Source organism: Balaenoptera acutorostrata, chromosome 10, assembly GCF_949987535.1.
Source record: "Balaenoptera acutorostrata chromosome 10, mBalAcu1.1, whole genome shotgun sequence".
Classification (NCBI taxonomy): domain Eukaryota; kingdom Metazoa; phylum Chordata; class Mammalia; order Artiodactyla; family Balaenopteridae; genus Balaenoptera; species Balaenoptera acutorostrata.
Genome location: NC_080073.1, coordinates 74,577,563 through 74,589,750, shown reverse-complemented (window position 1 = coordinate 74,589,750; position 12,188 = coordinate 74,577,563). Strand labels below are relative to the sequence as shown.

General features: G+C 45.6%; 2 protein-coding genes across 4 annotated transcripts in view; one reads left to right on the top strand and one right to left on the bottom strand.

Annotated features, from left to right (window-relative positions):
* BICRAL (BICRA like chromatin remodeling complex associated protein) overlaps window positions 1-1,383 on the bottom strand; it is a 106,855-nt gene extending 105,472 nt beyond the window's left edge. The window contains exon 1 of one of the 3 annotated variants that reach the window (XM_057554417.1): window positions 1,312-1,383. The gene's annotated coding sequence lies outside the window, so the exon portion shown is untranslated. Of the gene's footprint in view, window positions 1-1,260; window positions 1,279-1,311 lie in introns of those variants that run through there. The other 2 variants (XM_057554415.1, XM_057554418.1) reach the window with 2 other exon arrangements.
* TBCC (tubulin folding cofactor C) lies at window positions 1,034-4,108 on the top strand. Its single transcript, XM_007197855.3, has one exon. It carries the CDS (start codon window positions 1,284-1,286, stop codon window positions 2,628-2,630), a length of 1,347 nt encoding a protein of 448 aa, XP_007197917.2. The 5' UTR covers window positions 1,034-1,283; the 3' UTR covers window positions 2,631-4,108.
* Window positions 4,109-12,188: the final 8,080 nt, after the last annotated feature.

Below are 12,188 nucleotides of genomic sequence, written 5' to 3'. Positions count from 1 at the left end.
GCAACCCCGTTTCCATCAGGTGCACGTCTACCCACACAAACACACAATAACCCTCACCACCACCACCCCCCGTGGAATTTGCCAGTGTGACTTGTGCTGACTTTCAGCGGAGGAACACGGGAATTTATGTTTAGTTGTGGTTTTGGCTTTCAATGGGAAGGAAAGGAAGAGTGTGGGGCGTGAAAAACTGGAAATGAGTCTTAATTCTTTTGTTTCCTCCCGTCCTTCTCTGCATCAAAATGCAGGTATATCATTGAAATTTCAAGTGAGTTTCTCGGGCAGTTAAATACCCCGACGGAGTCTGGGAACAGGGGGTGGAGATAAAGGTGAAACCGAAGACTGGAAGGGAGGGCCGGGTCAGAGCCCCCGGCGCTCTGCCGGGCTGCACCGAGCACGCGAGGTCACCCTGCGCCTGCTGCCGGCCGCGCCCTGGTTCTGGCCTGGCCAGCTGTCCTGGGTTTTGCCAGCGACTGCGCCGTCCGGGGTGCCCACTCACATCTCTGCCTGGTCCCGACTTTAGGCTAGGTTCATTCACTTCCGGTGACAAATCCCTCCCACCACTTCTAGAAATAATGTAACATTTCCCCCATCACTTTCCTAACAACCGACGGCCCCTCAGACAGCCGCCGAGTCCGGGGCTCGGGTCTCACCCCGGCGAGACCAGCAGCGCCCAGCTGCGGAGGGAGTGACGGCCAAGGTCGGGGTGGGGGGGAGGGTGTGGGAGGAAGAGGAAGGAGGTGTGGAATCTCACCTCCCCCCGCCCCCACCCCTCCGACTGCAGTAATTGGCAAAAAAAATAAGCCGTTTTTAGACTTCCCCAGGGCCCCCTGAACCTGGCTGCAGTGAGGAACCCAGTCTCTCCCATTCCGGTGCCCCTCGCCGTCTCCCGCCCCCGTAAGTGCCTGCAGGAATCCTGGAGCCCCAGGCCACGCGGAACTGCAGCGGCGGGGGGGGGGGGCGGGGCGGGGGGGTAGGATGAGGGTTTAGGGGCGGCAGGAATGGGTGGGGGGAAGGGGTGGTGGAAGGGAGAAGGAGAAAAACAGAGGCATGCAAAAGGCTCCGTAGCCAGCTGTTCCAGCTGCCGCTTCCTCCGGCGCGGGCCGGGCGGTGTAATATTCCCCCCCCTCCATCTTTCTCGCCACTACCTGTCCCACCCACCCACCACAGGCACACATTCCCCCCACCAGTAGCGGATCTCCGGCCTGTAAGGGGGTAGTAGGAAGGAGCTGGGGGGGAGGGGGAGGCCTGCGAGTTTCTAACCTTGTTCTTATAAACAAACCCACATGTGCAGCTGCCGCTGCTGCAACTCACCCCACAATCCCGGATATAAGTCCTGCCCCTTTAAGAGGAAAAAAAGCTTCCCCCGCCTGCCTTCCACCCTACCCATCCACAAGGACCTTTGTCTTCCCACCCCCTCAGTCAGTCGGCCCCGCCCCATATCCCCGCCCCCTCCGATGCTGAGGAACCAATGGGCGAAGAAAATAAGGCCGGGGCCTGACGTCAGCATGTCCGGCCAATCACAGGGCGCGTTGGTGGGAGGCCTCGCGGAGGGCGCGCCCGGAGGAAGGAAGGCAGGAGAAAGGAAGCTTGAAGTCAAGATGGAGACTGCTAGTGGCTCTGCCGCTGCTGTGGCGAACGGGGACTTGGGATCCCAGAGGGACCGGAGCCTGGTGCCTGAGCGGCTTCAGAGGCGAGAAAATGAGCGGCAACTGGAGGTGGAAAGGCGGAAGCAAAAGCGGCAGAACCAGGAGGTGGAGGAGGAGAAGAGCGACTTTTTCGCCGCCGCCTTCTCTCGGGAGCGATCGGCCGTGGAAGAGCTTCTGGAAGGCGGGGAGTCCGTCGAGCAGCTGGAGGAGGCGGCCGCTCGGCTGCAGAGGCTGCAGAAACTTCTAAACGACTCGGTTTTGTTTCTGGCCGCCTACGACTTGCGGCAGGGGCAAGAGGTGCTGGCGCGGCTGCAGGAGGCCCTGGCCAAGCGGCGCCAGGAGCTGCAGCCTAAGAAGCGTTTCGCTTTCAAGACCCGCAGGAAGGATGCTGCTTCAGCCACCAAAGTAGATTCGGCTCCCGGCGCCCCGGCAGCGGAAGGCATCCTGGCCTCCCCGCCGCCCTTGAAGGAGGAGGAAGGCTTCGGCTCCAGCTGGATCTGCGGCTTCTCCAACCTGCAGTCCCAAGTCTTGGAGAAGAGAGACGAGGAGCTGCACCAGCGGGACGTCCTTTTGACCCAACTGACTAACTGCACAATCAAACTGTATGGCAATCCCAACACCATGCGGCTGACCAAGGCTCGAGGCTGCACGCTGCTCTGCGGCCCGGTGTCCACCTCCGTGTTCCTGGAGAACTGCAGTGACTGCGTGCTGGCCGTGGCCTGCCAGCAGCTCCGCGTACACACCACGAAAGACACCCGCATCTTCCTGCAGGTGACCAGCAGGGCAATCGTGGAGGACTGCACCGGGATACAGTTCGCCCCGTACACCTGGAGCTACCCGGGGATCGACAAGGACTTCGAGGGCTCTGGTTTAGACAGGAGCAAAAATAACTGGAGCGACGTTGACGATTTCAACTGGCTGGCCCGTGATGTGGCCTCCCCAAACTGGAGTATTCTTCCTGAAGAAGAGCGAAGGATCCAGTGAGACTAAGCAGTTGTCACTCTTTTCTTCACTCCTACCAAATACACTCCTTTGTGGGACTGACTCCAGCTAATGGGACCCCAAAATTTACTTCTTGTCACGCTGTTTTCATTAATTTAAGACTTTAGATTGTGATAGGCTCCTACTTTCGATTTCCATTAAATTTGTGGCAGGTCTAGCACTTCAGAGAACTTTTGCTATTTTGGTGATGTTTCGGAGCTTTTGTTTGACGGTGATAATTTGAAGCCATAAGGGGAAGAGAGTGTGGTTGTGTGTCGGTTTTTAATGACTTGTGGTGCTTAAAACATTGCAGAATAAAGTAAGCCTTCAATAAATATTTGTTTAATAAACGAATTCAGTAGGGCTAGTAGGAGCTAGTTAATGTTGAAGTAAGGTATCAAACGTATTCAAACTGCCATTAACCAAGAGCTTTTTTGAATTGCAGGTTTGACTTCCATACGTATTTTTCAGTGGGGCAATGGAAAGACTCCTCTCTGGTCTTCAGTTACATGTTAGCTTGGGTTTTTGGCATCCAGCTAGTCATCGACTTATTTGGATCCAAACTTTTGGCACGGACCCCAAGAGCCTCATGAGTCTTAATCACCTGTAAAGCCAAAATAGTTATAGCTACCAGTTTTTTGTGCACTTAAAATGTTATCGACACCATTGTAAGCACCTTACTCATGTAAACTTGTTAAGTCCTCAAAATATTATGAGGGTAGCTTCTGTTAACTCCATTTTTCAAGTGAGGAAACAGATAAGTTGCCCAAAAGGCACACAGCCCAAGTGGTGGACTGGGATTTGAAATCATGTAGTCTGGCTCCAGAGCCCACGTTCTTAACCTCTACTAGATACTGATTTTTGAATAGTGTTAATTGAGTTCGAAAGAAAGCTTCCATAAGTAAAGAGGGCAAATTGCTTTTGTTAAATTCTCAGGCATAATGGCGCTACGTATCCTCATACAAAAAGAATTGAGGCAAACATCTGGCTGAGTCTTAATTTTTCCACTCATTTTGCTGTAATTCGCTACTGTTACAAATTTGGCTTTCTGCTCTATATACTACCACTCATTATTCTTAAATGGAAAGTTGTAAGATTTTCAAAAAGCTTTTTTGGGTCTAGTGGCCTTGTAACTGCAGATGTGCTTTTTATTTAATAGTTACCACAAGTATTAAGGTGCTTAAATATCTCAAGTATTTATGTATTTAATATTATATGTTCTCTTTTGTTCTGAAAAAGGATTTCAAGTGGCTTCTAGGATATGTGAAATGTAACAAGATAATAAAAACAAATGACAAGGAGGAACAAGGGTAGAATGACGGATTGGAGGCAGAAATGAAGCCAATAAAAAAAATGAGGGAAGAGATATGGGAACATATGTATATGTATAACTGATTCACTTTGTTATAAAGCAGAAACTAACACACCATTGTAAAGCAATTATACTCCAATAAAGATGTTAAAAAAAGAAAAAAAAAATGTAGGCTGCCAAGCCCTATTCCTTAGCTGGAGGTGAATCCAGATTTTTTTCCCCTCAACTATTAGCTAACTTGAAAAGGGATCCTAATCAGTTTCACAATTTGCAGCATCCACAAACAAGAGGGAAAATCGTTTGCTTGGGAGAGTTAATCCTGATGATAAAAAGAAATAACTTACAATGAAATTCTCAACCATATCTTTACATTAGAAACTGACTGGTATCCTAAAGCTGTGCCCCTAGAGACTGATAGTTTAACACAAGTGCACTTAAGAATAAACCATGCTTGTTTTTTTTTGGTTGCGCCACCTGGCTTGCAGGATTCTTGTTCCCGACCAGGGATCGAACCCGGGACCCCGGAATTGGAAGCGCGGAGTCCTAACCACGGGACCGCCAGGGAATTCCCAACCTTTTTTCTACTAAAGCTCACAATTTTACACCTGTAACTCTGCTGACCACCCGACCAGTTGTAGGCCATCCAACTAGCTGCCCCTGACTGACGTCCCTCAATATTTGAAAACATTTCCATCTTTGCTGGTCTTCTTCCTTACTAGAGGCATATCTCTTCTTGCCCAGAGATTCCTCTTCCGCTTGTGCCCATCCCCTCCAACCTCCTATGGCCTCCCTTTCCACTGGCCTTTTTTCTTTTAAGACACCGGATCCTGAGATCCTCCACCCTACATGTCACTGAATGATGTTCCAGCTCCTTCCCTGTGTGTCAGACATCTTAGAAGAATAGCTGTGTCCACATACACCTACATCTATTCCCTCTTTCAGTCTTTGTAATTTTAACTCTTCTCTGCTGAAACTGCTCTTTGATGGTATTAGTGGCCTAATCACCAAATCTACCGGCTCCCTCCCCTCCCCCTCCTTAGCTTTTTTACTCTTGGTACTGTTTACCTTTTTTGTTTGTTTGTTTGTTTTAGGTACAGTTTACTCATCCTTGAAGTTCTCTCTTTCCTTGGCCGTAACATTGCTCTAACCTGTTTCTCTTACGTCAGCTTCCTTCCCTTCATTGGGATTCTGATGATTTATAGCCCTTAAATATGAGTGATGCCCAAAGTTTTGCCGTTAGCTTCTTTGTATTCATTCTCTCAGAGCCTCAACTGTCAACCTATATGCATAGTCTTGTGTCTGTATCCCTAGCCTCCACCCTTACTGGGCTCACCTGCCTTTCAAATTCCATATATTCTTTTTTTTTTTTTTTTTGGCCACGTCGCGCGGCTTGCAGGATCTTAGTTTCCTAAGCAGGGATGGAACCTGGGCAAACAGCAGTGAAAGCACCGCGTCCTAACCACTGGACTGCCAGGGAATTCCCTCCCTCAAATTCCAAATATCCTTTTTTAAAATGAATTACTTAATTTATTTATTTTTGGCTGCGTTGGGTCTTTGTTGCTGTGCGCAGGCTTTCTCTAGTTGCGGCGAGTGGGGGCTACTCTTCATTGCGGTGTGCGGACTTCTCGTTGCGGTGGCTTCTCTTGTGGAGCACGGGCTCTAGGCGCATGGGCTCAGTAGTTGTGGCACACGGGCTTAGTTGCTCCGCGGCGTGTGGGATCTTCGCGGACCAGGAATCAAACCCGTGTCCCCTGCATTGGCAGGCGGATTCTTAACCACTGTGCCACCAGGGAAGTCCCTCCATATATTCTTAAAATCTCCATTTTCGCTTCTTTCCCTCCCAAGTTCCATGTTTATTTTAAGGATGTCACTCTTCTCCAGGCACCTAATGCTACCAGGGCCAGGCAGGTGAAGTCCATGAGTAAGGCTGCTGAGAGTAAGTCGCTAGGGAGTGGGGGACCAGATAACTTGGCAGACAGATTCAGGCATTTAAAAAACATTGGCGGGGACTTCCCTGGTGGCGCAGTGATTAAGAATCCGCCTGCCGGGGCTTCCCTGGTGGCGCAGTGGTTGGGAGTCTGCCTGCTGGTGCAGGGGACACGGGTTCGAGCCCTGGTCTGGGGGGATCCCGCGTGCCGCGGAGCGGCTGGGCCCGTGGGCCACAATTGCTGAGCCTGCGCGTCTGGAGCCTGTGCCCCGTGACGGGAGGGGCCGCGATAGAGAAAGGCCCGCGCACCGCGATGAAGAGCGGTCCCCGCACCGCGATGAAGAGTGGCCCCCGCTTGCCGCAACTGGAGAAAGCCCTCGCACGAACCGAAGACCCAACACAGCCAAAAATAAATAAATAAATAAATAAGAAAATCCTTAAAAAAAAAAAAAAAAAAGAATCCGCCTGCCAATGCAGGCGACACGGGTTCGAGCCCTGGTCTGGGAAGATCCCACATGCCGCGGAGCAAGTAAGCCCGTGCGCCACTACTGAGACTGTGCTCTAGAGCCCGCGGGCCACAACTGCTGAAGCCCGCGTGCCTAGATCCTGTGCTCCACAACAAGAGAAGCCATCTCAATGAGAAGCTCGTGCACCACAACGAAGAGAAGCCCCAGCTCACAGCAACTAGAGAAAGCCCATTCGCAGCAACGAAGACCCAATGCAGCCAAAAATAAATAAATAAATAAATATTTTTTTAAAAAACAAACAAAAACAAAACAAAAAAACCCAACATTGCATAAGACAAGCAAAACTTTTTCTGCAGTCTGCGTCTGGTCCTCGAGCTGGCCAACTTGTAACTAAAATAAGTGATGCCCCAAGTGATGAATGATGCTCATATCATGTCAGTTCCTTTCCTGGAAAGTCTTGCCTATTCATCCTGTCCTCTCAAGTCTTTCTGCCGTTTCAGGAAGATAGACCCTATATGTTTCCAGACGCTTAAACTGGGATGGATTTTTTTTTTTTTTTTACAAAGACAACAACAAGACAAAACAAATCTATATTAAAGTCACACCCCTGAATTAAAAGCATTGACTTAAAGTCACTTTAGTAAGTTTTTATCAAGCAAATCTAATGACAATGGTCATTGCAATGAGGGCATATTCACCAATAAGTGTAATGACCATACATTTTCATTAAGATCAACTCTGGAAAAGCAATAAAACTGCATATTAGTCAAGCAATCAGTTTATTAACCTTCATTTATGATCAGGTGTGTTAAATATAACTTAGTACAGTATTATATGAGTATTGTATAATTATAAAAGTGTCACTCCAGGGCTTCCCTGATGGCGCAGTGGTTAAGAATCTGCCTGCCAATGCAGGGGACACGGGTTCGAGCCCTGGTCTGGGAAGATCCCACATGCCGCGGAGCAACTAAGCCCATGCGCTACAACTACTGGGCCTGCACTCTAGAGCCCGCAAGCCACAACTACTGAGCCCGCATGCCACAATTACTGAAGCCCGCACACCTAAAGCCTGTGCTCCGCAACAAGAGAAGCCACCGCAATGAGAAGCCTGCGCACCACAACAAAGAGTAGGCCCCGCTCACCGCAACTAGAGAAAACCCGTGCACAGCAATGAAGACCCAATGCAGCCAAAAAATTAAAAAATAAAAAACCCAGTATGTACAAGATAATGCAAAATTTAAAAAAAAATTGTTACTCCAGTCTCAACCGCATAAGAATAGAAGAAATGGTCAATTATAAGTTTTAATGCTGAACTTCTGATTGCAATGCAAGAGTCATTATTTAACAAAAAAAATTTAGTTTTACTTGTGTTAATCAGGCAGAAATAAACAAAACCAGCAAGATGTAAAGATTCAACTTTCTATGGGTAATGTTACATGGTAATACGTTTTATAAACATTGTGGCAATTACTGTAGTACCACAGAAATTGGACAGCCAAATTATATTTAATTCAAAAGTTTCACCACCAACTCAAAGACTTAATCGCACTATTTGACAATTTTCTTCTCTTATAAAGAAAATGAGTTGGCCATTACAATTAGATGGTCAATTATTTACCAGCTTTAAGTTTCAAGAAGGGCAGGGACAATATGACACAAAAGCCATGTTCAATTCAACTGAACAAATATTTGAGCATCCACTATGCAGCTTTTCCATGTTGGGTGCTAAGAGCACAATGGTAAACAAGGTAAGCGTGTGCTCTTCCTTGATGGAGGTTACGGCCTAGTTGAAGATCAGATGAATGAAAGAACAATCATGAGAGAGAAACCCTGAGAGCTCTGATAGGGTGGTGCCCTATTATTATCAATATAACCTCTCCTGGTTAGAAGGGACCTTAAGTAAGGCTTCTATTTTAACCACCAATCCAGGGTTTGAATTCCCTGGCTGAACTCAGATCAGCAGCAGTCACAGAAGGAAGTAGTTGCTATTCAAAAGCCTGCTTTCCAAATTTTCAGATACTGTACACTCTGAACTTTAAGAACTGATAAGACCAAGCAAAAAATTCAAGGCCATTTACTCACCTGGTAACCAAGCTCAGCATTCTGTGCAGGCATTTAAGTACTTTATTATATTTTGAAAAATATTTTTTAGTTGAATACCTTTTAGTTGTGTTTATTTCACCAAGAAAGCTATACATAAACTAATTTTTAGAACTGATAACAAGGTAGTTGTTTGATTCTGAGATGATGGCACAATGGATTTTCAAAACAGATAATTCATGTACAGGTACAAAAAGATTAAAATAAAATCTCCCTCCTTCCTTTGATCCCAGCGATTCAGTTTTCTTTGGAGAGCAACCACCCTTTACCCTTTGTATTCTTCTGGTCTATGCATTTACAAAGTTATGTGCAATATATCCTTCTATCCTCCCACCCCAGTAGAAGCACACTATGTATACGCTTGGGCACCTTGCCTTTGTCCTTAACATTATATGAGAGATCTTCCCATATAAGTATGTAGTCATCTCATTCTCTTTAACTGCTGCCTAGTGTTCTGTTATATGGAATGTGCCGTACTTATTTAACCAGTCTCTAACTGATGAACATTTAGGTTGTTTCCAATCTTTAGCCAGTAGAAAAATGATACAATGAATATCCTTATACATAAATTATTTAGCGTATGTGCAGTGGGTTCTTAGGGGTAGGCTAAGTACCTAGAAGTGGAATTGCTGGATCAATAGGTTATGAACATTTATTATGTTGATAGATATTATCAAATTGCCTTCTGAGGAGGTTTATCAACTTACACACTCACTAGCAATGACTGAGAGTGCTATTTCTTCACATCCTTATTGACATACTGTGCTATCAAATTTTTGGATCTTTGCCAATCTGAGAGTTACAAAATGTTATCTTTCTGTAATAGTAATTGTCTCCTAACTTGTCTCCTCACCTCCAATTTCTAAAGCGTTCTGCATGCAGCTACCAAATGAGTTTTCTTAAAGCATGTCACTCCTGGTCTAAAACCTTCTGAGATTCCCATAGCCTGCTGGACTTCCTGGCTTGGAAGACAAGTCCCTCCACCACCTGCTTTCAGCCTACTGTTCCTACATGATGTTTTACTGTTTCATCACACACACTTCATGCTCTAACTAGTCTGAAATAAGACCCATTAATCAAACACACTGTATCAGTGAGGGACCTGGCAGGAAACAGATGGCACACTTAAAATGGATAATTTGAGAAAAGCCTAACACAGGAGCTATTTACAAAGCTGTGGGCAGAGTTTAGGAAAAGTAATAACAGATAGTGCAATACCTCTTATCACTCCTAGGGCTGAAGGGACAAAACTGTTACCTGAACCCAGAAAGAGAGCACGCTACGTGGCAGGAGCTGTGGCCTTCAGTAGAGGGATGTAGCCAATCCGTTGTGACCTGTGGGCCAAAGAGCAACAGGAATTTCAAAACTCTCTTCAATTGTGCCTTCCATTGGCTGAACCCAATTAGAATTTTAGGGCAAGGACGTCTGTTTCCCAATTTTAGGGCAAGGAAGTCTGTTGATGCAGTCCATATGGGCCAGCTCCCAGGACAGCTCCAGGGTGGAGAAAAGTAAAGAATAGATTTGGAGGAACAAATGGAAGATATTCGCTACAAACACCTTCTGCCATACTTTCTGGCCTTTTCTCAAGCAGTTTCCACACAGCTTGAGTCCATGTGCACTTGCCAAAATTTTGCAAAAGCCAATCTGGGAAGTCTTCTGGGATTTCCCTCAGTCTCTTTGAGAACAAAGCATGATATTTTGAGACAATAAGAGCAAGAAAGAAAAGTGAATGAGCCAGTCTCTGAGGCCAAGTTGTTGCATTCTCCAGTAGAGACAATTTTTGAGGGAAAGAAAAAAATTTGAAGAAAGTGAGAAGTGTAGGCCAATTCAGACGACATTCATGTGATGGCAGAACTTTAGAAGGCCTGGCAGCATGATTAGATACAGAGAATCCGGTATGCCTCTGAGTCAAGCAATAATTTCAGCAGTCATTGTCTTTTAAGAAGTTTAAGAAAAGATACGACATCAAAGGAAAAACTTCTTGGGACTTCCCTGGTGGCGCAGTGGTTAAGAATCTGCCTGCCAATGCAGGGGACACAGGTTCGATCCCTGGTCTGGGAAGATCCCACATGCTGCAGAGCAACTAAGCCCGTGTGCCACAGCTACTGAGCCTGCGCTCGAGAGCCTGCAAGTCACAACTACTGAGCCCGCATGCCACAACTAATGAAGCCCGAGCACCCAGAGCCCGTGCTCCACAACAAGAGAGGCCACGGCAATGAGAAGCCCGCACACCGCAACGAAGAGTAGCCCCACAACTAGAGAAAGCCCACGTGCAGCAATGAAGACCCAACGCAGCCAAACATAAACAATAAAATTAAAAAAAAAAAAAAAGGAATAACTTCTCAGAAAGACCAAAGAATGACCTCTACAGGAAAGGAAAAAGGGAAATTTCCAGTGCCAATACAAAAGTACCAAGACTTACACAAAAGTTAGCTGTAATCTTTGAGGAGAAGGAAATGGAGGAGGGAGGAGGGAGGAGAGGGGGAGGGGCATTCACACACATCTCGTTGGTTATGGAAATTTCCAAGAAAGATGCCTGGAACGTTGAAAGATTTTTAAGATCCCTGAGCAATGAGAAGGCTTATGGACATTCACCAAGAACATTTCATTGAAGCTGTAGTTTAAGAAACATTAGCAAACCCAACTTGTGCACAAATTTTCCTCAAAAAGAACATCAACAACTTAGCTTTTTGACCTCATACATACTTAGTTTATGTTTGCTGTATATTCATATTTTATTTTTATTTCTTTTCATCTTCAATTTTGGCATTTTTATGGTAGGAAATGTGTTTCTAGCACTGGAAATATGGGTGAGACCTGAAGTGGCTTGACTTGTAACTGACTATAAGGAACAAATTAACTTGTTCAGTACAGTAGCTCCTACTGACTGGGATATGTCCCCAGGGGGCTTAATAAAAAGTGCTGCTTGTGCCTCATAGATACAGAGAACAAACTAGTGGTTACCGGTGGGCAAAGGGAAGGTGGGGAGGGGATTAAGAGGTATAACAAAGGACTTCCATGGTGGTCCAGTGGTTAAGAATCCGACTTCCAATGCGGGGGAGGCAGGTTCGATCCCTGGTCGGGGAACTAAGATACTACATGCCGTGGGGCAATGAAGCCTGTGCGCCACAACGAAGAGCCCGAACGCACCCCAACGAAAGTTCCCACCTGCCGCAACCAAGACCCGACGCAGCCAAAAATATAAATAAATAAATAAATAAAAACAACTACTGTATTAAAAAAAATTCTGCCAATGCATCACTAATCTTTAAAAAAAATGTTCTAAGACCCTTGTATTATCCTAAAAGAAGGAAAATATACTTATTAAGTTTAGACTTTATTAAATATACATGAAAAAATTTCCAGGATAATTACTTAAAACATAGTAATAAAGTGTATAACTTGTAACTGGTAAAAAGGGAAAAGTTAAATGAGGAAGAATACCTTAACCAATCCTAAAGAAGTCAAAATAAAGGGAAGAAGAAAAATGAGAAGCATAGAAAAAGTTGGACAATGAAAAAACACTAAATAAGGTTGGTAGAAGTAAATCCAAATACATCAGTAATCACAGGAAATGCAAATAGAATAAGGCTTCCACTTAAAACACAGATTGTCAGTCTGCATTTTAAAAATCAACTATATACTGTTTTCAAGAGATAGATTTAAACATATGGATTGAGAAGTGTTGAAAGTGAAAGGCTAAAAATTATCAGGCAAATACTTTTAAAGAAAGCGGGCACAGATCTATTAATATC

Coding starts and splice junctions, on each gene's coding strand:
- TBCC (XM_007197855.3), top strand. CDS start 1,284: ATGTGCAGCTGCCGCTGCTGCAACTCACCCCACAATCCCGGATATAAG.